At 37.0% G+C, this 25,149-nt stretch overlaps 1 protein-coding gene across 9 annotated transcripts in view; it reads left to right on the top strand.

Moving 5' to 3' along the window:
- YAP1 (Yes1 associated transcriptional regulator) overlaps positions 1-24,733 on the top strand; it is a 107,252-nt gene extending 82,519 nt beyond the window's left edge. For 2 of the 9 annotated variants that reach the window (XM_065881269.1, XM_065881263.1), the window contains 5 exons: positions 5,439-5,620; positions 8,488-8,535; positions 18,456-18,586; positions 21,929-22,041; positions 24,033-24,271. In XM_065881269.1, the coding sequence (XP_065737341.1) occupies positions 5,439-5,620; positions 8,488-8,535; positions 18,456-18,586; positions 21,929-22,041; positions 24,033-24,271 (713 nt within the window). Of the gene's footprint in view, positions 1-5,438; positions 5,633-8,487; positions 8,536-18,455; positions 18,587-21,928; positions 22,042-24,032 lie in introns of all 9 variants that reach the window. The other 7 variants (XM_065881268.1, XM_065881262.1, XM_065881271.1 and 4 more) reach the window with 4 other exon arrangements.
- The last annotated feature ends 416 nt before the right edge of the window (positions 24,734-25,149 follow it).

The raw sequence follows: 25,149 nt of genomic DNA, 5'->3' as shown, positions 1-25,149 counted from the left end.
TGCTTGTATCCATAGGTAACAGCATTTAGGTAAACACAACCAAAAGTGCTCACCATTATTAGCCAGAGAGACTATTTCTATTGCGTATTTTGTACAAATTTCTGTTTAATTCTGTGGCGTTCTTACTCCATCTTTTGATACCCTTATTTTTCCCTTGCTGTGGTTTTTAATAGTCAGATAAGCTTAGATTTGAAAAAGACTTTCCCAACCAACTGAGTGTGCCATCAGCAGTGGTCACTGTCATTAATGATTACTGCTAATGGTATCTAATTCTGAGAAACTGGTGGGAAGCAGAGGATATTTACCTGTTTATTTTCATACAATACTGTTATTGTCCAATTAGTTTTCACAAGGAATATTTACATTAACTTGTTAAATGCTATATTACTTAATAAAAATCCAGTGTGGAAAGCTCAAGAGCTTTTTAAAAAATGTTTCTTAATAGATGAAATATTTAACACTGTATAGCTCTAGAATCTGTTTTGAAATCAATCATATTTTATCATTTTAACACTTACTAATGGGTTATTTCCTAGCAGTTTTTAAAATTTTTTAATTTATTTAACTGCTTGGAATGGAAAACATTTTTTCCCCAGTAGTTGTTTGCACTAGACCTCAGTTTGTGAGATGTTCACCATATGTGATAGATACTCAGATCAGTCCCCCAATTCATATTTAACTCGTATGATTGAACCTGACATAGCACAATGTAAGAAAACATCTCTTTGGGAAAATAAATATGTTGAGTGAGTGCCCTATGGGAATGCCAAGAACATGTTCACCAAAAGAGAAGGATCCCTAGGGAGGTCAAGCTAAGGCTCAAACTCCCCCACCTATTTTTTTCTGTTTAGATCTTACAGGAAAGATAAATATGCGTATCTTTATGAATCACAGAATACTTAGAAACAGTGAGTGGCATGGTGAAGTAGAAGGACGGGGGAGGGAAGGTATGGGAATTCAAGCCAAGATGATTATCTGCAGGACTGGTAATCTTAAAGTTTAGAAAGAACTATTCGGAAAAGGGAGGAGGCTAACATTTTTGGAGCATCTGTTGTATTCCAGGACTATAATAGATGCTTTACATATTACTTATAAGCCCCACAGTGATCCAAAAGGGTGATGTTAATGTCCGCAGGTATAGCTGAGGAAACTGAGGATTAGATGAACCACGAACTGGTGTGCCCAACTCTAATCATGGTTTGTTTGACTCTAAAGGCCATATTTTTTATATCATACTATGAGGCCTGTCAGTTGTGCATCTGATAATGTTGGTGACAGGAAAATATAAGCAATTGTATTAAATGAGGTTATTGATTGGCAAATCTTAGCCATTAAAATTTTTTGGCTTTTTTTCTATCCATTCCCCTGTAAAATACTAACTATAAACCGTAATTATTAAGGTTTTAGCCATTTATTCTTTGTAAAGACATTTTATAAATGTGGTGTTTTTTTGTTTTTGTTTTTGGTCATAAAAGAGATTAGTAAGGCTTTGAACAATATGAAGCAGCGAGTCATGTTTTTTTTGACATCCCTTCTCTGCTATGCCAGACAAAACATTTAAAAGAGATAACCAGAAAGACTTAACTGGGATCATAAATTTTAAAAAAGTCTCTGCTGGTCAGAAAACAAAACCACACAAAGCAGTGAGCAAGGGCAGGGCTAGGGACCAGTCAGCCAGTCAGGATATCAGGAACTCAAAGTGTTAAGAACAAAGACAGAGATACATGAAACACTCTCAATGGTGAAAGCCAGGCGTGTAGCCGTCTGCCCCTGACCTGGTACAAAAGCAAGGACTGACCACATGTCAAGTCACAAATTTCAAGAATCAGTATACAGACCAGATTCTTTTAACCACAAAGCAATAAAATTAGATCCCAATAATAAAAAGTTAGCTTCAAAAAAAATATGGCTTGCTCTACCAGCTATTAAACATATAGGTTATAATTAAAACTGTGGTACCTAATAGGAAATTAGTTGAATGAAATACTATGCTATTTTTAAAAGAAAATGGCGGGGGGGAACCTCTATATACTGCTTTGGAGTAGTCTCAAGGATATGTTATTAGCAAAAAGGCAAAATGAAGTTAAGTATTAAGAATATGCCACCATATATCTAAGAAGTATGCTACCATATCTGTGTGTTTGCTTTGATTTTTAAAAACGGAATAAACAAACTGCTAGGAGCAGTGGGGAGTGACAAGTAAAGCCAGTGTCTGAAATTCAGAAGCACATCGCCACAAGTGAGCCTGTATATTGAGTTGGCCGAGTCACACAGAGAATTATTTCAGATGACACTTAACCACAGTGATTTGGCTGGATACACCTAATGAAATATCTTAAGGACCAAACTTTTAATAATCATTTTGTTGATCATAACTTTAATAATCGGTCGTATGTTATTTTGAAATACTTGCATATGTATAGAAGGATAGTACATATTAATGTTATTGGAAGCAAATTTTTCAGCATTAGACAGAAAATATAGTTATAAGATCTAAGAATCTAAGCAAAAACCTGAGTGATACATATTGTGATTATTTATGGATGAAATGCTGTATTATTTGCTTGAAAATAATTGAGGGTAAAGTCGATGAGAATAGATGTAAAACAAAATTGGTTATGTATTGATCATTGGGAACCCGGATGATGACTACATGAGGATTCATCGTCTATATTATTTTTTCTCCTTCTCTATTTGTTTATGGAAATTATTTTTAAAAATTTAAATGTATGCTTGAGAGCATAAAAGTATACTCCTAAGTAACTCATGAGTTAAATGGAAATCACAATAGAAATTACAGGTATTTGGGGTAGAACAATCATGAATTTTACGTACTATTTCAACTGTATGACATGCAGGAAATACTGTACTTAAAGGTAAATTTATTGACTTAAATGCTCTAAGAAAAGACTTAAACTAAGTAAGTTCAACTCAAGAAGTTAGAAAAAGAAATACAGAAAAAATTGAGGGGAAGAGTAAGAACAAAAATACCATCACCTTATATAAATATCTCAGTAGGTTGAATTGAACCAAGGCATGCTAGGAGAGAGTTGGTCTGTAATTTTCCTTTTTTCTAATATCCTTGGTTCTATATCAATGTTATGCAGTCTCATGGAAGAGTTGGTCAATCTAAGGGGAAATTGGTAGGATTTCTATATTATCATATATTAAATAGTTAAATATCTGCCTCAGTGAATACTTAACTGACTTAGAAACATTACAGTGTTTTTTTTCAGCACAAGTTTTGTGCAAAGATACTGGACTGGGCACTGAGAATATATACACAATTAGGATACTCTCCCCACTCCTGTGGCACTCCAGTCTAAGAGAAAATACAAATTTGTAAATGAAAAATTACAGTCATGTGAGAATTGTCAGTAAACAAATGTCCCAGGGCAGTGCCCTGAAGGAAGATGATTCTTAGTGCACATGGCAGACTCTGGGGAAGGCTGGGGAGGTTTGGTCAAGTAGCCTCCAAGAAGAGTTGGCATTTACCAAGCAGCCTCTGTGCCTTCAACAGAGGACGCGTGAAAAATCACCAGAAGGAGTTTGCCACTTGGCTGGGAGCCAGTATGTCATAAGAGCTGTCAGTGAATGTCATTTCAGATTTTGGTAGCAAGGTTCATTAGAGAACGTGATCTGTAATTTTTCTTTGTTTTAATGTAAGGTATTAGGGTTATGCTGGTCTCAAAGGTGTTGTGGAGTTTCCTTCTTTGCTGTTCTCTGGAAAAGGTTTTATAAGATTAGTATTATTTCTTCCTCGAGTGTTTGTGAAGTCATTTGGGCCAGAGGTTTTCTTTGGTCAGTATGTATTAAACATTTAGTAGAAACAGTGACCTGAAATTTCACCTTAAAATGTTGAATATGTGTCTGAAAAGGTGATACATCATTCTTATTGCCATTTTCACATAATAAAACTTCCATCTGTTCACCAAGGTTACCACAATCCACAGTTTGGTCAATGTTATATCAGTGACAGAAATTCACTAGTGTAGGAATCCAGTCTGTTTCTAATTGTCAAATGGTATATTATATGTTCAACTAAAAAAACAACAATGACTACCTGAGCTGTTGAATGAGACCAATCTATGCCATCCAGATTCTTTTTTTTAAAATAAATTTATTTGTTTGTTTATTTGTTTATTTTTGGCTGCATTGGGTCTTCCTTGCTGTGTGCAGGCTTTCTCTAGTTGCAGTGAGCAGGGGCTACTCTTCATTGCAGTGCGCAGGCTTCTCATTGCGGTGGCTTCTCTTGTTGCAGAACACAGGCTCGAGACGCGCGAGATTCAGTAGTTGTGGCTCGCGGGCTCTAGAGCGCAGGCTCAGTAGTTGTGGTGCATGGGCTTAGTTACTCCACAGCATGTGGGATCTTCCCGGACCAGGGATCAAACCCATGTTCCTGCATTGTCAGGCCGATTCTTTTTTTTTTTTTTTTTTAATTTATTGATTGATTGATTGCTGCATTGGGTCCTCGTTGCTGTGCTCAGGCTTTCTCTAGTTGCGGCGAGCGGGGGCTACTCTTCGTTGTGGTGCACGGACATCTCCTTGCAGTGGCTTCTCTTGTTGCAGAGCATGGGCTCTAGGCACGAGGCTTCAGCAGTTGTGGCTCACAGGCTCAGTAGTTGTGGCTCGTGGGCTCTAGAGCGCAGGCTCAGTAGTTGTGGCACACAGGCTTAGTTGCTCTGCGGCATGTGGGATCTTCCCGGACCAGGGCTCGAACCTGTGTTCCCTGCATTGGCAGGCGGATTCTTAACCACTGCACCATCAGGGAAGTCCAATCCAGATTCTTGTAGGCTTAATTTATTATGAGCATGCATCAGATAATTTAATCTACTTGATTTATTAGAGTTATATTTAAAGATTAATAATGTTGATGAGCTTTAATGCTTAGGATGCTTTGTCTCAGTTACTTTGAGAGATTTATTTTTAATTAAATATATATTATATTTTATAATAAGCAATATATTCACATTATTCAAACTTGAAAAGTTATAAAAAATGTCTCTCTTGAACTCGGTCCTCTAGCCATCTAGTTCCCCAGGTCCAGAACCAACAGATTTTAATTGCTTCTTGGCTGTCCTTCAGTTCAGATTCTCTGGATATGCATGTAATATATGTTCCACCTGCCCCCTTTTTTTTTTTAATATTATCTATTCTGTACTATGCTTTTAACTTACTATGTCTTAGACTGTTCCATGTCACTGCCTACTAGAGTTACTTGTTTCTTTTCTCTTATGGCTGCCTTGCATCCTAGGATAATGACAAAGATGACTACAATAATAATAAATTAATGTAACCATTGTACTCTTGGTGGAGTTTTAGGTTATTTCTAGTCTTACTACAGAAAAGGCTATGTTGAATATCCCCAGTTGCTTTTGAATAACTAAATATCCTTTTTCTTGCTAGTTTTTTAGGATAGATCTTCTGTTTCATTTCAGCCATGAACCAGAGAATCAGTCAGAGTGCTCCAGTGAAACAGCCACCACCCCTGGCTCCCCAGAGCCCTCAGGGAGGAGTCATGGGTGGTGGCAATTCCAACCAGCAGCAACAGATGCGGCTGCAGCAGTTGCAGATGGAGAAAGAGAGACTGCGACTGAAGCAGCAAGAACTGCTTCGGCAGGTGAGGCCACAGGTTAGAGACCAGCCTTCCACTCTTGGGGTTTTGTTTTCCTACATAAAGTTGGGTGTGTTTCATTTTGACATTTATTAGTTACAGAAGAATGTTGTTTCTCTGAAACTAGAGTGACACAGAAACATTCTGTCCAGCTTTCATCTTAGTTTCTAGTTTCTTAACTGGCCTTTGATCACATAGGCTATAACTTGTAAACCTGTATCACAAGGAGATGTTTTGGTCGTATTCATTGCAGTCAAGCAAAAATCGAAGGAAGCAAGGGTGCTTTTCCTCAAATATACAGGCATACCTCGGAGATATTGCCGGTCAGTTCCAGACCACCACAATAAAGCAAGTATTACAATAAAGTGAATCACATGAATTTTTTGGTTTCCCGTTGCATATGAAAGTTAATGTTTACACCATACTGTAGTCTATTAAGTGTGCAATAGCATTGTCTTAAAATAAACAATGTAAATTGTTTATTGTAAAATTTAAATAAATTTAATGTAAAATTAAATACCTTAATTTTAAAATACTTGATTGTTAAACAATATTAACCATCATGTGAGCCTTCAGTGAGTCATCTTTTTGTAATAGTAACATCAAAGATCACTGATCATAGATCACCATAACAAATATAATAACAATGAAAAAGACTGAAATATTGTGAGAATTACCAAAATGTGACACCGAGGCATGAAGTGAGCAAATGTTGTTGGAAAAATGGCTCTGATAGACTTGCTAGACACAGGGTTGCCACAAACCTTCAGTATGTTTAAAAACAAAAATTGCAGTGTCTGCAAAGTGCAATAAGATGAGGTATGTCTGTACATGGAATTGCAGACTACTATATATCTGAGGATTTCACTAAGGGGGAAACTCTGGGACATCACTTGGGTAGAAACATCTTTTACTTTAAATGAATTATTTGTCTAGGGGAATACACAATATGATATTTCTCAAATGATAAATGTTTCAGTATTGCTGAATCTAAGATGTTTTATTTAAAACAATACAGGCTATCCCAAGTTTAGAAGATCCCACAGTGCTTTAAAATTATCTACTTATGGATATTTTTTCATGTTGGGATGGGTAGTTTCTAACGTTAGAGAGCTGGAAAACTTTACGACCATTTTTATCAGTTTTCTTTCAGAAATACTGTTGGTCTTTATGTGCCATAAGAATATATAATCCCTCATCTCAAATGAATTTTTACTTTATCTTATTTCAGAGTGATAAAATCTAAGTTCAGATTTTGGGAGTGTGATCTTCTCAAAGCAGTATATTTTAAAATTTTTATGTAAATATTTTGGATAATAAAGATGATGTGATTTTGAAAGTGTACAAAAGGTAAACGTACAGTGAAAATGAAATCTCCTTTTCCATTTCTCTAGTTCTCTTTTCTGGTTGTAAGTAGCTATCAGTTTCTTGTATTTTTTTTTTTCCCCCAGAGACATTCTCTCTGTTTGCGAACGTGAAATACACATATCTGTACTATTTTTCATCACCTAAGTCATAGCATACTAAGTATAGGCATTAAAAATATCATTATACTCTCCATTTTTGTAGTCAGGATGTAGACATTTGAACAAGGTACTTTTTTTCATGAGTGTTATATCTTAATAGCATCACGTGTTAATGGAAATACATGAACTTGATACAGTCTTTGAACTCATATTTGGGATTTGAAGAACTGGTACCTAAGAATTAAACTAAGCCATGGAATCCCAGACAGGCACACCTTTAAACTGTTTGTGCTATCAGTAACCTGCCAGTGTAATTGTAGTGTGGTTGGCACCAAAGTGAGTAAGAAATATGATGCCAGCATATGATGTCAAGAAGTGGTCTTGAAAGAAATATTCCCTCATCCGCCTTTAAGAAGATAGAGAAAGGAAGCACATTAACAAGATTAATGTATCTCTGATGGACTTTTTAACATATTACTATAAAGGAAAGATATTTTTCATTTAAATAAAACTTTATCATCAGAACAAGGTAGCACCATCAAAATTATAGTTATATAGCTCTTAGAAGAAATAAAGCAATTTAAGGGTATGTTTTACGCAGACTGTTTTCATTTTGTTGTTACTGAGTACTAGATGGCGTATGCGTATATAATTTCACATATGAATTAAAGACTACCAAAAAAAAGAAACCTTATTAATAAGAAAGGTTAAAGTCTGGGAATGGGCCATCCATCATTTTGTTGTTGCCGTAGATCAGCTCTCCCCCACCCCCTTCCCGCCCAATGGGCAAAATGCTGCTACTTATAAAATTCTTCATTCTAAAGAATTTTTCTAAATCTTATTCTCACTCTTACTCTGGGTGATGGGTCCTAGACAGAATAGTTTCCTTTAAAGGTAACTTCTTTATTTCTTCTTTACCACCTACTGTGTTGTCTTTTCTTTTGTTGAAGTGACAGACCTGCTCTATTCTTATACTAATGGTGTGTTTTCTAAGATTTTTTGGTTTTGTTTTTTAGCAATCAGTTAAATTCAGTATATCTTAAGCCTTTTGGCTTCCTGTGAACTTCTTCCATTGATAGTTTCTCTTATCACTGAAGCATCAAATTATATTTTTCCTGCTTCATCTAATATTCAGAAGTAAAGAACCTACCTGACCAATATCCAGTTTTATTTGAACCCTGACACCTAAAGTCTTACTGTCCTATCCTCAATGCTGTTTAACACTTCTGAGGTTTCCGTTTGTTATGTGGCGACTCCGTTGGCTCCTGTCCTCAGTCTGCTTCTTCTTGGGCTAGCTTGGGAATTCTGTGCTATGGTGATATGTCTGGATACAATTTGTAAGTCAGCCTACACAGCCAAACCATGTGGCTTAAAGTAATTTTTATCCATCTTATTTTTCACTCTTAGGCAATGCGGAATATCAATCCCAGCACAGCAAATTCTCCAAAATGTCAGGTAGGCTCTTATCTGATGTTTTAGCATTGAAAACAGATATTAAATTAGGAAAGAGGAAAACTTGTGCTCCAGGGGCCTGTCCTCACTGAAGATTAGCCCAGAGTAACTTTGAGGCATCTTTCTACCATGATACTTAAGTTAACATTGCTGTTCCCAGAAAGTTTACACTATCTGCTCCCTCCCCACTCCTCCCAGAGTAGTATTCAAAACTCCATTGAGGTCTTTTTTTTCCCCACGTTTGATATGTAGTATATACACCCTGTCAGCCTTGAAGTGTGCCTGATTTTTTATTTGCATAGCCTAAAATAGTACTTACAATGATTTATAGAGATTAATAATTTGAACAGTAACAAAGGTAGTACAGGTTATTTACTTGGGTAGGCTACTCTAGGAAATCTTATTAAGAATTATAATCATACTACTAGGAAAGGAAAAGGTTCTTTTAGTGAACACTCCAAAGAAAGAATATTAAAATTATCAGAAGAGCAAAGGATCTACCTGAGTACTGTTTTGGGTTTCTTTGTTGGCTTTTATCAGCATTCCTCCCTGGTGAACCCAAAGGAACACTGGTTGTGAAGGTACCTTATTTAGATGGAAAGATTGTGGCCATTTTTTCCTTCTATAACATAGGCACTTTTCTGACTCATGGAAAGAATCTCATTCTTGAAACCAAAGAGATTCTGTTTGTTCAGGGTTCACAGATTTGAAGGAATTAGGAGCTGGGGGATTATTGCACTTTTCTCAGATTGCCAGAAGCAACCATGAAACACCTCATATTCTGTGGAGCTCTTCTGCACTAGGCTAACAAGTGCATTGTGTTAGAATGAGCTGTGGAAGTGTGGGAATTGGCAGAACTCCACTCGTTTTAGATACTGTTAACTGGTCCATTTGGAGCACCAGATAGAATCTTCATAGAGACCAGTTTACTTTGTGAGAGGAAAAACTCTATGCATTGTCTCTCTCATAAATGCCTCCTTTAATCAAGAAATCCAGGGAATAACTAATGAACGTCATCTTTGCTAAAGCAGAGCAGACATTCTTACAATGAGGACCTCTAATACCACATTTGACTGGGAAGAGCACTGTAGCATTGGATCTTTATATAAAGTGAAGACATTTTTCCTTGCTTTTTCTCTGAAGTGTTTCTTTTATTTGTAATAAATGAAGTAGAAACATAGGAGCAAAAATTAATTCAAATGAGATTCGGAATCAAGCAAAAGGTTCTCCATGTTAAAGTGTTTTGAAATTGTTTCCTTTTTTTTTTTTCCACTAAGATCTTAAACTTTAAATTTGATAAGTAATTAAATACCTTCAGGTCTTTATTTCTTACATCAGTGTAAGTGTAAACAGTTGCTCATTAAAATTATCAGGAGTTTTTAGATACTTCTTTTAGTAGTAAAGCTTCAGAAAAGTTAAGGTTTGTAAATTGAATTTCTATTAAATTTGTATGGTATTAAAATTACAGAGTTGATTCCTTAGATTTGTCTAAGCCAGAGCAGGAAACCTGAAAGAGATAGGTTTTATAAAAGGTTTTTTAAATTTAACTTTGCATATGTGGATAAAAGAATACTGCCTTGTCATATAAGATTCAGTTGTCAATGTATTTACCTGGCACAATTGTGAAAATGTATGAAATTCCAGTATAGGGCTAAATTTGGAGTTGCTCAAATACCCAGAATATGGTTGTATTTGTATCAAGCAAGTATCTGTGTTTTTCTCATCCTACGTATTTTCTAGATTATCTTAAGGTAGGTGCCAGGAAAGATTCCACAAAGAAGGGTCATATCTTAAGTGAAGATGCCTCTAAATAAGGTTACCAGGATAATCAAGAAAGCCAGAAAGAGCTTTCCAGTCTCAAAAAACAGGAATAATGAAGAAAAAGGGATGGATCCATTCAATACTTGAGCGCAAGGCACTCCTGTTCAGTGCTGTGGGGGGTTTGGGTTCTGTTTGTTGTTTGTTTTTACTTTTCTAATAGAAATCAGTGCAGATAAGTTAACAAGCAACATGAAACCAGTGGCATTGTTTTGTAATTATATACCACATTTGCTGTGGGAAGGTACCAGACTTCAGAATGTTCACAAATTACTTGTTTCAAAAGCTATTCTTAAGTACTTCTGCATAGGATTAACAAAACCTGTCTATTGTAGAATTTCCTGGTCTTATAAACTACTGTCAGTATGGGTGAGGTTAATACAAAATTCTGAAAAATTGAGACAACTTTAAAGGGGTTAGTATATTTTCTTAGTTAAAAATGGAAATTATTGCCTTAATTTGTTAGGGTTTGTTGGCAGAATTTTGGAAAACTTTGTCCTCATAGAGCTTTAAATTTTTAAATTTCATTTTGATTATTCACTATTTTTCTTTCTAAAGCAATTTCTGGTCTCAGAAAAAAAAAAAAAACTTTTTAAAAGTATAAACATCGTCTTTGCTCCATGAGATTGAACATGTATGGAGTGTTCAATTTTCTCTGTATAACTCTTACTAATACATCAGTTTCTCCTCTGTGACTGGAGGGAGACCTTTGAGAGAGTGGGTTAGGAATGCATCCCAGCTTCTGTTTCAAAGTCTTTTGAAACTAACACTTTGAGGAAAGATAGTTCCCCCTGAGTGTGAATGTTTTTACCTTCTCTTATGCTTAAGATTGTGGTTCTTAGTACCTGCGGTTCCCTAATACCTATGAGATCAAGCCTAAACTCTGCATGGTCTGTGGTCAGTAGCCTTCTTTCTCTCTCTCAGTTCTGGTTAAGCCAATTACCTTCCTTCAGCCAAGTGCACTCCTCTGTCTTGTTGCCATGATTCCACTCATGAGCTTTTCCCCATAAGGAGTACCTGACTTTTCCCCTTCCCTTTTACTGATTAAGATTCTCCATTTCCTTCATAAGGCATAGGTCAAAACGCATCCCCAAGTGCCCTCATCAGAATGCTTGAAACGACCCAGAAAATAGAAACAAGACTGCTGTGTATAGATAGCTTATCTCTGAGCAAATAATTGCTTTACTCTTCATAGAAATTATAGCTATAAATTTTTTGCAACTAATGAATATTGTGTAGTCGCCATTCCTTATGGATAGTAATAAATACACACCAGGGTCAGTTACTGGGTTAATGCTGGATAAAACCCACAGTATTAATGTTGAGGATATTGTACTACACTGGTAGCCCGAAATGGTGAAGAGATTCAGATGTCCATAGTTTTAGTCAAATAGAGCAAAATAGTACAGGACCCCTGTTCAGAGCCATGTGAAAATAATCACCACAGTTTTTTTTTTTTTTCTGAATTTAATAATAGCAAAGTTTTGGCTTTTTTTTCCCCTCCAAACTCTCTTTTATGTTAGCAGATACTAGAAAAGCTTTTTCAGAATCCAATTAATACCTTTTCCAAGTTTATCTCTCTTCTTTTTGAAGTCCTAATATTGAATAAATCATAGATTCTAATGATTCTGTGAATCATTCTATGAATTTGAATCATAGATACACATCTTTTTAGTCAAAAAGGTTGTTCTGAAGTTGAAGATACTTTGGTAAATGGCACAAATATTAAAAAACAAAAAGCATTCTAAACATTGGCTAAATGTTTTAATAACTTCCAACATAAATATTCTGTGAATGTTTAAAGCTGTGTTGGAAAATGGGGTATGGCAAGACCTATCTTGAACAGTTGGAAGAAATGGCTTTTTGTTTGTTTGTTTTTAAAATTGTTGACATAAACTGCTATTACTAAGACAAACTGTTTAAATGATGTGTATTTTCAGAGTTATTCTTCATTTCTAAATTTGGATTTCTAGTTCGCTAAACTGACCTACCTTAAATAAATTGATTAGGTTGGAGAGAGGGGAACCTTCATTTGTGTGCCGTATATTATCCAGAAATGAAACACTCTTACATGGTATTTGCTGAAGATAAAATTGCTTTAAGAAAGTAAAGTTGACATTAGCTTTACAGAATTTTCTATAAATGGAATCATAACTTTTTCACCTTAGCATGATTATTTTGAGATTCATTCATGTTGTATTTATAGTTCGTTCCTTTTTATTGCTAAGTAGTATTCCATTGTAGGGATATACTACAATTGTTTATCTGTTCACCTACTGATAGATATTTGACTTGTTTCTAAATTTTGACTTGTGTAGACATATGCTTCCATGTCTCTTGGATACTCTAAAGAATTTAATAACCTAGAGATATTCTAAATGTTTCCAGACTACTGACTTCTTCTACTGCCTTTCTCCTTATTTTTCTAAATGATGTGAACCAAAGCATCAGTTTTATATGGAGCCAAAATACTTTACTACCAGATATATATTATCTTAAAGTATCTTTTTTACCCTATGAGAAATGATACTCCTATTTAAATGAGAGAAAGGAAATACAAAAAGGACCAATGGCTCATGGCTGGATCCTGAGTCCATAAAAATCCACTATGTGAACCAGGCAAATCATGTTTTCCTTTATAAACCATCCTGGAAAGTTCCCTCCAGACCAAGCTGGGACCATCAGTTTTACTTATAGTTGCAGATAGCTCTGACTCCACATGCGTCCCAGATTAGCTAAGATTTACAAGCTCAATGGGAAAAGCCACCACATTTTTGTATTATTACAGAAGAAAATGAGCTAAAAATATTTGCTTCCTTTAGAAAAAGTCAAATACTCTAAAAGAACTGTTTGACCTTTGAAATACAGAAGCATGATAAATTTTGGCTGAATTTCCTATAACTTGCTTACTTCTCCATTTTTGAAAGTCTGTCAGACTGTTTATTCTGACTACCTTTGGGAAAAAGAGAAGCTTAACGAACTTGTATTTTTAGCTCAGTATTCTAATATTAGACATTTGTTCAGGATAAAAAACTCCTTAGAGATAGACATAACTTTCAACATGAAGTGTTTCAACTGAAATCAGTTTTTGTAGACAATCCAATTATGTCCCAAGGCTGATTTTTAAAACAGCTATGCCAGATTTACTCAGTTACAAAATGATGTTCATATTCATCCAAAATGTGTTTTGACAAAATTAATTTATTGCAACAGAATGGGTTTATTCTACATAGGTACATGTAGATATATACAGGATTTTTTTTTTTTTTTTTTTTTTTTTTGTGGTACATGGGCCTCACACCGTTGTGGCCTCTTCCGTTGCGGAGCGCAGGCTCACCAGCCATGGCTCACGGGCCTAGCCGCTCCGTGGCATGTGGGATCTTCCCGGACCAGGGCACAAACCTGTGTCCCCTGCGTCGGCAGGCGGACACTCACCCACTGCGCCACCAGGGAAGCCCAGGAATTATTTTTAAATGCATATAATGGAGAAAGTTTATATAAAATATTTTTGATTAAAAAATTCAGATTATTTAACTTCATTTCATACTTATCCATATTAATTATTTTTCTCTAAAATCACTGGCCAAAAGTCTGTACAACTCTGAAACAAATTTTAAATATTTTACTTCTAAAATTATTAATTTTATGCAGTGTGTTCACTTTCACATTTACAATCCTTGGCTAAGGATACAAGGAATTACAAAGCTTACTCACAATGAAACCCATGATTTAACTATTTCTCACTGGCAGCAGGACAGCTTAGGGAGGAGCTCTTTCAGTTAGTTCTGACTCCACATTCACTCTCCTTCAAAGTCTGACTAGGTAAAGCATGGAGTAGATACTTCCGCAGATTTCCACATCTCTATGTGGGGGTGTGTGTGCATGCATGCATGTGTGTGTGTTTATGTGGAAGTGGATGTTACTGTTTTTATATTCAGTTGAACTCTGAACTTATTGATATATGTTAAGAGGAGGGGGAAGTTGGCCTGTTTTCCTACAAAATACATATGGTTTTCCTCCCCAATTTTTGACAATTTCCTTAAAATATCAACAGAAATGTTTCATCTTATTGAACCCAGTGAAATAAATTATGTTCACAGATGAAAATATTAACAAAAGAATTAATTGGGATTGACATATATACACTGATGTGTATAAAATGGATGACTAATAAGAAAAGAAAGGAAGGAAGGAAAGAAAGAAGGAAAGAAAAGAAAGATGGAGGAAGGGAAGGAGGAAGGAAGGAAGGGAGGAAGGGAGGGAGGGAGGGAGAAGAAAGGAAGGAAGGACGAACGAACGAATGCCCTGGGGCGGGGGCTACCAAGTAGTCAAGTTTAGTTAAAGTAATTTTGTTCCTAACAAATACTGAGCTATGTAAGAATATATACCCATTTTTGGATGATGTATGTGTAAGTTATTATATATCAGTTATACCTCAATAATACTTCAAAAATTACTTCTAATCAACCCTGGTTGGTTGGTGTTGGGGTTCTGTTTGTTTGTTTTTCCTGTAACTAGAAGTTTCAAACCTGAGCTGAATATCCATACCTGTTATATGGGTTCTATAATCTATGTATATGTTATTTATATCATTGGCCTTACCACATTACGTTTGTTTTCATGCCGTATTCTTCACTATTTGGTTGATAATGCTAACACCATCCTACCACCACCACCAGTAAATAAAGTGGCATTTTTTTCCCCTTGTTCCTTTCAAGTTCAGTTTACATGAATCCCTAGGTTAGTTACTCTTAGTCCTGGCTCAAATATGGATTTGATGAGAAGTATTTCCATAGCCTTTCAGGGGGTTGGATGTCTTCTTAGGCAACTTGTAAACATTGGCCTTCTTATTCGCATCTCTAAATTACCTTTCACTGTAAATGTGGATAGTTTGTTCTTTAGTGTCTGCTGACAGTAGAAATTCAGTTGTTAAACGCAGCAAAAAGTAAAAATCTGATAGCTTCAAACAAGCAATGTGGCAGGATTCCAAGTAGCGAGAACATGGAGATTTTGCACATAACAATTAGCTTTAACTTCATAAAACCTTGAAAAAGTGGAAACCATCAAAAGGGGTAAAATAAAAGTTGTAAAAACAATATGAAAATTATAGCCAATTTATTAAGTTATTTCAGTAATGATGTATTTGCTTTGTGCTGCAAGGTTCAAAACTAGGTACACAGAAACATGAGCATGCCTTCCCTAGGCATCAGCCTCACCCAGAGCCTATAATTTTATTCACTTTAAAATGTATTGCTTTTGGGGCTTCCTTGGTGGATAGGGCTCCGTGCTCCCAATGCCGGGGGCCTGAGTTTGATCCCTGGTCAGGGAACTAGATCCCACACGCATGCCGCAACTAAGACCCAGCACAACCAACCAACCAACCAAATAAATAAATATTTTAAAGTAAAATAAAATTTATTGCTTTTAACATCCTTATATTTTAATAGCAACATAAATTCTTCAGCGTATTTAGAAGCTCTTGTTTTATGCTCCAAAATAGTCATTCATTTATTCATTTTGTACCCTTAAGGGACAGAGAAGAAACAATTACAATATCATGTGGTAAGTGCCAAGATCATGTTACATACATATGCTCAGGGTGTGAAAGACATATTGTCTATCTGTCTAATCCAATCCAATCCGAAGATGGAAATGGGATCATTCTGGAGAATTAACCTAGAGAAGGTAACTGTGTCTTAAATAATAAGAAAGAAAAGTGTTCTAGTCAAGAGTATATGGAAAGACATGGTACCAAGAGAAAGCATTTCATATTAAAGACCTGCAGGGAGTGCACTTTGTTTTAAAGTCACTTCTCACTTTGTAAGGTGAAAATGGGGGCAAGGGGCACATCAAAGATAGAAGATAGAGAAAACAAGTAAAATGGATCCCCAGAAGCTGCTAGGAGTGTGGGTTGGCCTAGAACAGGAGACAGCGGGAGGGAATCCATTTTCTGAGACTGGAAGAAAAGTTACAAAGGTGATGAATGAAGATGGCTTTGGGGGAGCAGGAAGAGATGACAGGAGGATCCAGAAAACCACAGATTGTTCCTGATGACCTCAGTGTTCTTATTTAAATGCGAGAGAGCTTGAAAAAGGAAAAGCACTTAAGTGAACAGGGTCTTGAGAGAGTGTGCCAGATTTGGAGTAGTAATCATGAGAATGTGAGAAAAAAGTAACCAAGGACCCAAGAAAAAAACAAAAAAACAATGAGTGGTACTAAGGAGGGCCCAGCCAAGGCCAAAGACTATTAGTTTATAACAGTCTGGATAGTTGTATGATTTTTCTGTAGCATTTCTTAGCAGTCTCAGTATAGAAATGAAGCAAGCACATTTTTAATATTGATTCATGGTTGGAATTTGCTGTGTTGAAATAAAATTATGTGTGTATCAGGAATCTGAAAGGTAATCATGTGTATTTAAAATGATCAGCCCTGCATTTAAACTTGTAGGGAAGGAGAGCCAATAGATTGGAATAGTAGGAGGCAGAAGAAACTGGATGGAAAGAAAAAATACGGTTCCAGAAAGCGGGATGAGTACATGTAAGATTTCTGGGGAAGAAGTTTCTAAACCAGCTCAGGGTGTGACCGAGGAAGTTAATGACTGAAATACAGTGGTAAAGTGGTCAACATCATTGCAATTTAGAGAGCCAGGAATTTCAGCGTTAGATTACTGTATAGATTTTGTGCATGGATGTTGACAGTTCCCGGGTGATAGATGCAGTTGCAATGAAGTGAAACAATGATCATTGTCCCAAACATGAGTAAAGATTGTAGAGGTAGGTTTGGTTTTGGAATAACAAGATCTTGGCTGTGTAAGTGGGTGATTGAGGTAGGTAGGGATGAAGATCACTGGAATACAGAAATTCAAGGAACTCATGTTGAGTGAATCATCTGTGTAATGTATAAGTAATGAGATATAGTGGCATGTCTTAAAATTAATATAATATTGAAATAGTAATGAATATAAATGGTATTTTGATACATTTGCAACAACTAGAGCATGATATGAAAATGTTTTCTATTGATGAAAAGTCAAAGGTATAGTAAATACTACTGTTTGTTGCCTATATTTATAATTGAAGAAAATGCTAGATTTTAATTATAGGTTAATGAAAATAAAGATGTAAATTTTTTTCTCCATCCAAGTTCACATACCCTCTGCATTCTGTCATGATCCTCTGGTTAAGAAACCCATTTAAAGGATGGGGTATCTAGGAGGCAGAAACCTGAGTAAAAAGAAGTGGTTGTTGCATAGTCTAGAAGTGGTGGTGCAGAGCTCAGAGAATATCTCCACTGCTTCCGGACCCAGTGGTGACTGGGAGTGAGGATGCTGGAGATGGTGTGTGCCTCAGCGAGCAGGCTTGGCTCAGGAAGGCTGCAGGGGGTGAGGTATGAAGGTGTAAGAGTTGGCCAGAGTGAGGTGAACTAGCCTTGAAGCCCCAGGCAAATATAAAGCTGAGGCCTGGAATGTTTGGAAGCACGTTGAGGCAGCCCTTCTGAAATGATCAGGGTAGTAATGGCCTATAGCTTTTGCTCAGTTTCCAGGTAGAATCTTGCTGAGAAATTGTTGGATGCCCCCGAAGTCAGTTCAAGATTGAAAAACCTGAAGTCAGAATGAGTTACTTGATACCAAAGTGTAAAACAATGCAGGAGGACAGTGAGGAGTGTTGGTGTCTTGGTAAATCACCAAATTTTGTTCATTTGACTTTATTTTTATTACTGGTGCCAAACATATAAAACCATATGAGGGTTGGTGAGTAAAAATAAACTGTAAGAAGAATTCTCTTTTGTAAAGATCAGACTTGCCATTCTACCCCAAAGGAGGGATTTAGGAATGTCTGCCAGAAAAGGAAAATACCAAAAGGAAGCTAAGTAGTTAAGTATATATGTTTTGGGGTTAATAAGACTAATTAAACTTTCAGTTTATATAATTTAATGTTTAATCACTTGAAATGGATAGAAGAACCTGGTCCTTCTGATTGGGAAACTCATTAACTTTTAGATGTTAATACTTCAGCTTTATACGTACAAGTTTATTACTTTAAACCTAACGATAACTTTGTTAATCAACAGATTGATTCTGTTTATTTGTGTTGATTTTTTTCTAGGAATTAGCTCTCCGTAGCCAGTTACCAACACTGGAGCAGGATGGTGGGACTCAAAATCCAGTATCTTCTCCTGGGATGTCTCAGGAATTGAGAACAATGACGACCAATAGCTCTGATCCCTTTCTTAACAGGTTGGTAAGAGTTGCTACTGGCCAACATCTGAAAAAGATCATAGTTTTAAGGTGATTCTCCTTAGTACTTGTAATAAGCTGTTTGAACATCTTTGTGGGCCAAAAACCATAGCTGTAAATGAATCTCTCCATAAATGGCTAGTACAATAAAACTTGAGGATTAAAAGCTGGCTCGTGTGAGAGGAAATGAGCTGTTCAGACTTGTAGAGGGGATACTTATTCACAGTCACGTGTTTGCTTGTGCCTATACTGTTGAAAAACAGTTACTTGCAGAATCATGAAGGAACATGTGAATGCCTTTCTATAAAAGCAAATGAACTGCATCTTAAGCCTACTTAGGGCTGCATTGTAAGGATCATTAGAAGGAATTTTCCACATAAGTGTTCAGCCTGAGAAGTTTCACTGCAGGAGCACTGTAAGGCCTCATGTTCTTAAGGGCTATAGGTCAAGGAGATAAAAGTAAGGTTGTGCCTCTTTCAAATAATGTATTAATATTAAAGAGTATTGAAAATAACATAGTTTAAGGATGATTTGTAGGGAGGGCTATGTTGAAAACTGCAAGCTGAAACAGAACATATTCTTTGCCTAGAAGGCCGTTTAAAATTAAGATTTGACTACAATTCTTTCTTCTAGATTGTCAAATATTTATGGAGTTTCAGCTTTTAAAGTAAGGAACAAATGCTTTCTGGTCTTTGCTTTTGTTTTTTTTTAACCAATTTTAAACAGTGTACTTTTTAAAACATTTAAAGGTGTGTTTGTTTAAGAAGGCTATAATGCTACCCTTTCAGTTCTCACCAATTGAATTGAAAACATCCTGATCCTAAGAAAAACAAAACACCTTGTCATACCAAAATATTTAGTACAATAGAATTTTCTGTCATTTGCTCTGTCTTAAGGTTAGTTAGTGCTGGTGCCCTAATTGGTAAGTTTGGTTTCAAAGGCCATCTAAAGGGTATTTAAGTTTGTATTTACTCTTCTGATATATGCAGTTTAAAGTTCTGCCAAAAATTGAGTATATTTATATAAGACTGTAGTTCTAAGCTTAAACTGAGGTTAATTAGGAAAGGTCATAGCCACAGAACTTTCTTTTCCACAAAGGAAATTTCAGATCAATATAATTCCAGTACCCGTCGTATTGAAAGCCTGTATTGATCCAGGGATAAAATTAGACCATTTGGAAAAAAAATGGATAGACTGCATATCCTCCTGATAGTCATTTGTGCAGATTGTTTATTAAAACTTTTGATAAGAGCTGAGCTACAGTTTAAGATTCTATTTTCTGGTAAAGATCACAGAGTGGAACATTACCCGTGTTGTTAGTCTCAGGGCAAAATTCCATGTCTACTCTCTGTAGTATCCCCAGGTTCTAAAACACACATCTGACTATAACATTTTTCTTTTCAGAAACTCTTGATGGTTTCCCCACTGCCCATCATTCGATTTATACATATTCCTTAAGCTCTAAACACTTGTTCCCCTAACTTGCCATGGAGTTGACTCTTAGTAGTGGTGGAACATCCCCTCATCTCCCTTTTACTCTGAGGTCTTTCAAGGCCAGCTCCCACATTCCCTTCCATGAAACCTTTCCCCTGTACGTTTCAGGCTTACTCCTCTTTGTTCTGAAAGCACTTTGCTCACGTAGCCCTTGTATATGATTCATTAACGTATTTGTTCACCTCCCTCCCTGAAGTTGTGAGCTTCTCAGAAAGCATCAGTTGTAGATTTTTGTTGTATCCTCAGACTATTCTAATCACTATCACGTAGTAGCAGATGCTCAGTGAATGTTTATTGAAGGGAGGTTGGGGGGCTGCAGGGAGCAGTCCCTAACCAGGGAAATGGCCTTGTGAACTCTGTCTTCAGGAGTGCCCATGTGCTTCCCCTGGGGCTTGGAAAGAACTCTGAACAACTGTGTACATTCAGCTATTCTGTAACAGAGTCTTGAGTGTCTTGATATGTGCTCCGTTCTCAGCAGTGGGAATAGAGTGATGACTAGGACCAGGCCCTTGTCCCAGATCAAGACAGGCAAAATAAAAACAAACCACATCCTGAGACCTTCTCCAAAGTAGCTGCATTGCATACAAATGGTCTCAGAGGCAAATTTGTGTTTTCTTGGATCTGTGTGAGGCTTTTGAATCTTGCCAAAATCTGACAGAAGCATTAAACTAGTGGTTGCAATATACAGAGTGAAGGGGAGGGAGAACAAGGCAAGTGCATTGAGTAATTTAGGAAAGAAATTTAGGGGACTGAGCTTTCGACCTTGTGCAACTATTAAATCTTGTTTTTAAAGCTTAGTTATTTTTTGTTTAACTTTTGTGTAAGCTAAACAGCTGTTTAAGTGTCCAAGCTGTGGAGAAAGTTAGAGTTTGCCCTGTAGTCAGAGACCATTACGAACAATTGCCTTTATTTCACACTTTGCCATAGTTTTTCTACAATTAGCAGAACCCCCAATTCTACAGACGATGCCACCTGGTGTCTGTGTGCTACTAGGTTAGGAGAGTGTCGTATTTATGAAAGTAATAGTCTAAGGATATTTACCATACTTGTATGTCAATCTGTGATAGTTTTCATTTAGCCTAAAGTAAAAACCTGTCTTGGCTCATAGTTTTCTGTTTTTCTCAAGGTATGTGCCTTGTAGTTTTTTTGTTTTTTGTTTTTAATCTTTCCGTCATCTGGAACTCTCAGGACTCCTATCTCATGCTAAGGTGTTTGTTTGCAGCTCCCCGCCTTTCCCAAACAGAAACAAGGAGATCAAGCTAGGGAGTTCAGTTCTTATCGGCAGTGACTCATGTTTTGGCCCAGTCGAAAAAGAAATTCTGGTTCTTTATTTTGGTTTGATTTTTCTGGCTTAAACTCTGTGCATGAGAGCTAGGAATTTAGCATGAATCTAGTGCAGACCTGTTTCACCACCCACCTGGAGGTTGTGTTTTGACCTATGCCTGTGACCACTGCCACTTGGGGAATTGAGACCTTGAAACAAATGAGCCATGTGGAGCCCCTAGATTCAAATGATACTAGAGAATATCTACACAGAGAATTTTCTGTCACCTAGGAAAACTGGAAATATCTTTCTTTTCCCTTATTGCCACCAAGCCCAGAACCTTAGGAAAATTTTGGCCCCCTAAAGTTGCCAGTTTCAATTAGGATTAACTTGTCTGTTTCACCTCATAGCAAAAGAGCTTTGTATGGGCCCTGAAGGAGGGTGCTTGTTTCAGATGCTGCAGGGCAAGAATTTTCACTAATCCTCTTTGAGAATCATGTTGGTACTCAGCAGGTGTTTATATTTTTACCTTGAAATCATTTCTTAAATTTTTTGTGTTGGTCTTTAACTCTCATTCTTTGTAGTGGCACCTATCACTCTCGAGATGAGAGCACAGACAGCGGACTAAGCATGAGCAGCTACAGTGTCCCTCGGACCCCAGACGACTTCTTGAACAGTGTTGATGAAATGGATACAGGTTGGTATTCTTTATTCCTCTAGCTTTCAGTGAGAAGTAGTCATTGTATTACCAGGTCTAATTAAACTGTTGTGAGCAAAGATTATTCAGAAGAAAACCAATTGAGATCCTGTAAACTTCAATTCAAATTAAGTTTGCTTTGTGGGGTTTTTTTGTTTGTTTTGTTGGCATCTTGTAATTTCAGTCTTTTCCCAGTTTTTAAATGTCATGAATATCTCAGCTCTATTTGACATGACTTATTTTATATTTTAGCATTTAAAACATTGAGTTAATTGACAGAGCAGTTGAGGACCCTATTAGAAGTCTCTGTTATATGGATTTGTATTCTTTTTTCTTTTTTTTAAATAAATTTATTTTATTTTATTTTATTTGGCTGTGTTGGATCTTTATTGCTGCTCGCGGGCTTTCTCTAGTTGCAGCGAGCGGGGGCTACTCTTCGTTGCAGTGCACAGGCTTCTGATTGTGGTGGCTTTTCTTGTTGCGGAACATGGGCTTCAGTAGTTGTGGCTCGCAGGCTCTAGAGTGCAGGCTCAGTAGTTGTGGTGCACAGGTTTAGTTGCCCCGTGGCATGTGGGATCTTCCCGAGCCAGGGCTCGAACCCGTGTCCCCTGCATTGTCAGGAGGATTCTTAACCACTGCACCACCAGGGAAGCCCCTGGATTTGTGTTCTTAATTTTGGAGAAGATCTCTATATGTGATTCATATGTCTCTATATGTGATTCATTGTCTGCTTCCCTCTTTTTTGTGAGGGTCTTTGGTCCAATTTAGGTGATATGGGGCTCAGGAAGCCAGGTAGGAAAGGCTAGGTGGTGGGGCTTACCTACTTTATTGTTAGAATAGTTTCAGGGATCTTGCAGAAGCTAAGAAATACCTGTGTCACAGGGGTAATTATAGAACCCTTTTTCCTGTGGCTTACCCGGTGACCCTAGCCTTGGCAGCTATCAGAGGGCACGAAAGGCTAGGTGGTGGGGCTTACCTACTTTATTGTTAGAATAGTTTCAGGGATCTTGCAGAAGCTAAGAAATACCTGTGTCACAGGGGTAATTATAGAACCCTTTTTCCTGTGGCTTACCCGGTGACCCTGGCCTTGGCAGCTATCAGAGGGCACGAATTGGCGGGGAAATGAAGCAGTTCTCCAGCTAGCTAGTTCTTTAGCCGGCAGCTTCTAAAAGTGTTTGGCAAGTCTTCTGTACCTGTGCTCATCCAGTTTATGGCTTTGATGCTTCTGGGAACCCACAGCGCCCTCTCTTCATCTAAATCTTAACTCATCCATAGGAGTTGCTTCAAACCCATCTCATTCATAACACCTTTCCTGACTCCTCTGTCCCCCCATTTCTCTCTTTAACACTTAATGGTTTATATTAGTTTTTCTGAAAGCATGTTCCATTGAAGTGTTAAGGAATGTTAACATTGTCATGGACAAAAAGGTTTCTTGGCAAGGTAAGTTTGGGAAACCTAGAAGCAAAGCTAGGAAGACTTACCTATCCAAGGACTTTTTGGGAGGCTTGTTTTTACTGTTGTGAATGTGAATCTCCTAAGGGTGGAATAGTTTTGTGCAGTTCTTTGATTCTGTTCCCCAGTGTGTACTTCAGAGAAAGACAGGTCTATACCATTCATTTTTATATTTTATCTTATGGTGGTGCATACCTGGAAGAGAGTCAAGTAGTGATGCTGTTGTGTCATACTTGTTCTTTCTCTCTTGCTGTATATAATTTTTTAAGGCATTTTTTTTCAGGACCCCCTTCACTGCTCAGCACATAGTAGTAAGCAATCAAGCTTGTTCAATATCTGAACAATTTTGAAGCAAAAGGAAACTTGCGTTGTTACTTTGCTATCTGTGAGTTGTTTGACCTTAAGTAAACTGTGGGCCAGTGGAGGAGGTCGGTCAGGAATGCGTTTCTTTCCCTGTGCATTTATGTATACTCACATGATATGGCTCTGATGTTAGCTTTTCAAAAAGGACCTATTCTCTTTCTCCCTGTTCCATCTAGGTGACACTATCAACCAAAGCACCCTACCCTCACAGCAGAACCGTTTCCCAGACTATCTTGAAGCCATTCCTGGGACAAATGTGGACCTTGGAACACTGGAAGGAGATGGAATGAACATAGAAGGAGAGGAGTTGATGCCAAGTCTACAAGAAGCTTTGAGTTCTGACATCCTTAATGACATGGAATCTGTTTTGGCCGCCACCAAGCTAGATAAAGAAAGCTTTCTTACATGGTTATAGAGCCCTCAGGTAGACTGAATTCTAAATCTGTGAAGGATCTAAGGAGATATACCTGAAATTTCCAAATAAGCCGGTTGTGATCTTCTGGCTAATACAGAAAAAGATGAACAAACGTCCAGCAAGATTCTTTCATCCACTATTTTGCTCTTCCTTGTCCATTGCTGCTGTTAATATATTGCTGACCTCTTCCATGTTTGGCTCTAAAGAATCAAAAAAAACTTTTTTTGTTTCTTTTGCTATTATAACTACTGTTTGTTTTGGGGGCTGGGGGAAGTGAGCCTGTTTGGATGATGGATGCCATTCCTTTTGCCCAGTTAGACGTTCACCAGTCATTTTAACTAAATACTCAGACTTGGAAGTCAAATGCTTCACGTCACAGCATTTAGTTTGTTCAAGCAATTGTTTCTTCAGCTGCCTTTGGCCAGTGGAAAAACATGACTTACTGGTCTGACAAGCCAAAAATGTTGTATCTGATATTAAGTACTTATGCTGATTTGAAGAGATAGCTGAAACCAAGGCTGAAGACTGTTTTACTTTCAGTGGGTTTTTTTTCCTCCTAGTGCTATCATTAGTCACATAGTGACGTTGATTTTATTTTAGGAGCTTATAAGGCTTGAGATAATTTCCATAGAAATATATTAATTATTGCCACATACTCTAGAATAGGTTTTGGTGGGTTTTATTGTGGTTTTTTGTTGTTGTTGTTTTTGGTTTCTTTTTTGTTTGTTTTTTGTCTTGGTTGGGGTTTTTATTGTTTTGGGGTTTCTTTTTTTTCTTTTTCTTTCTTTTTTTTTTTTTGTTGTTGTTGTTGTTTGTTGTTGTTGTTTCTCAGAACTTAGGCAAATTACCATTATAGTGAATCTGTTTATACTTGTAGC

The sequence above is a fragment of the Phocoena phocoena genome, chromosome 8 (assembly GCF_963924675.1).
Source record: "Phocoena phocoena chromosome 8, mPhoPho1.1, whole genome shotgun sequence".
Classification (NCBI taxonomy): domain Eukaryota; kingdom Metazoa; phylum Chordata; class Mammalia; order Artiodactyla; family Phocoenidae; genus Phocoena; species Phocoena phocoena.
Note: the sequence above shows the minus strand (reverse complement) of the source record. Positions and strands in the feature narration are given on the sequence as shown.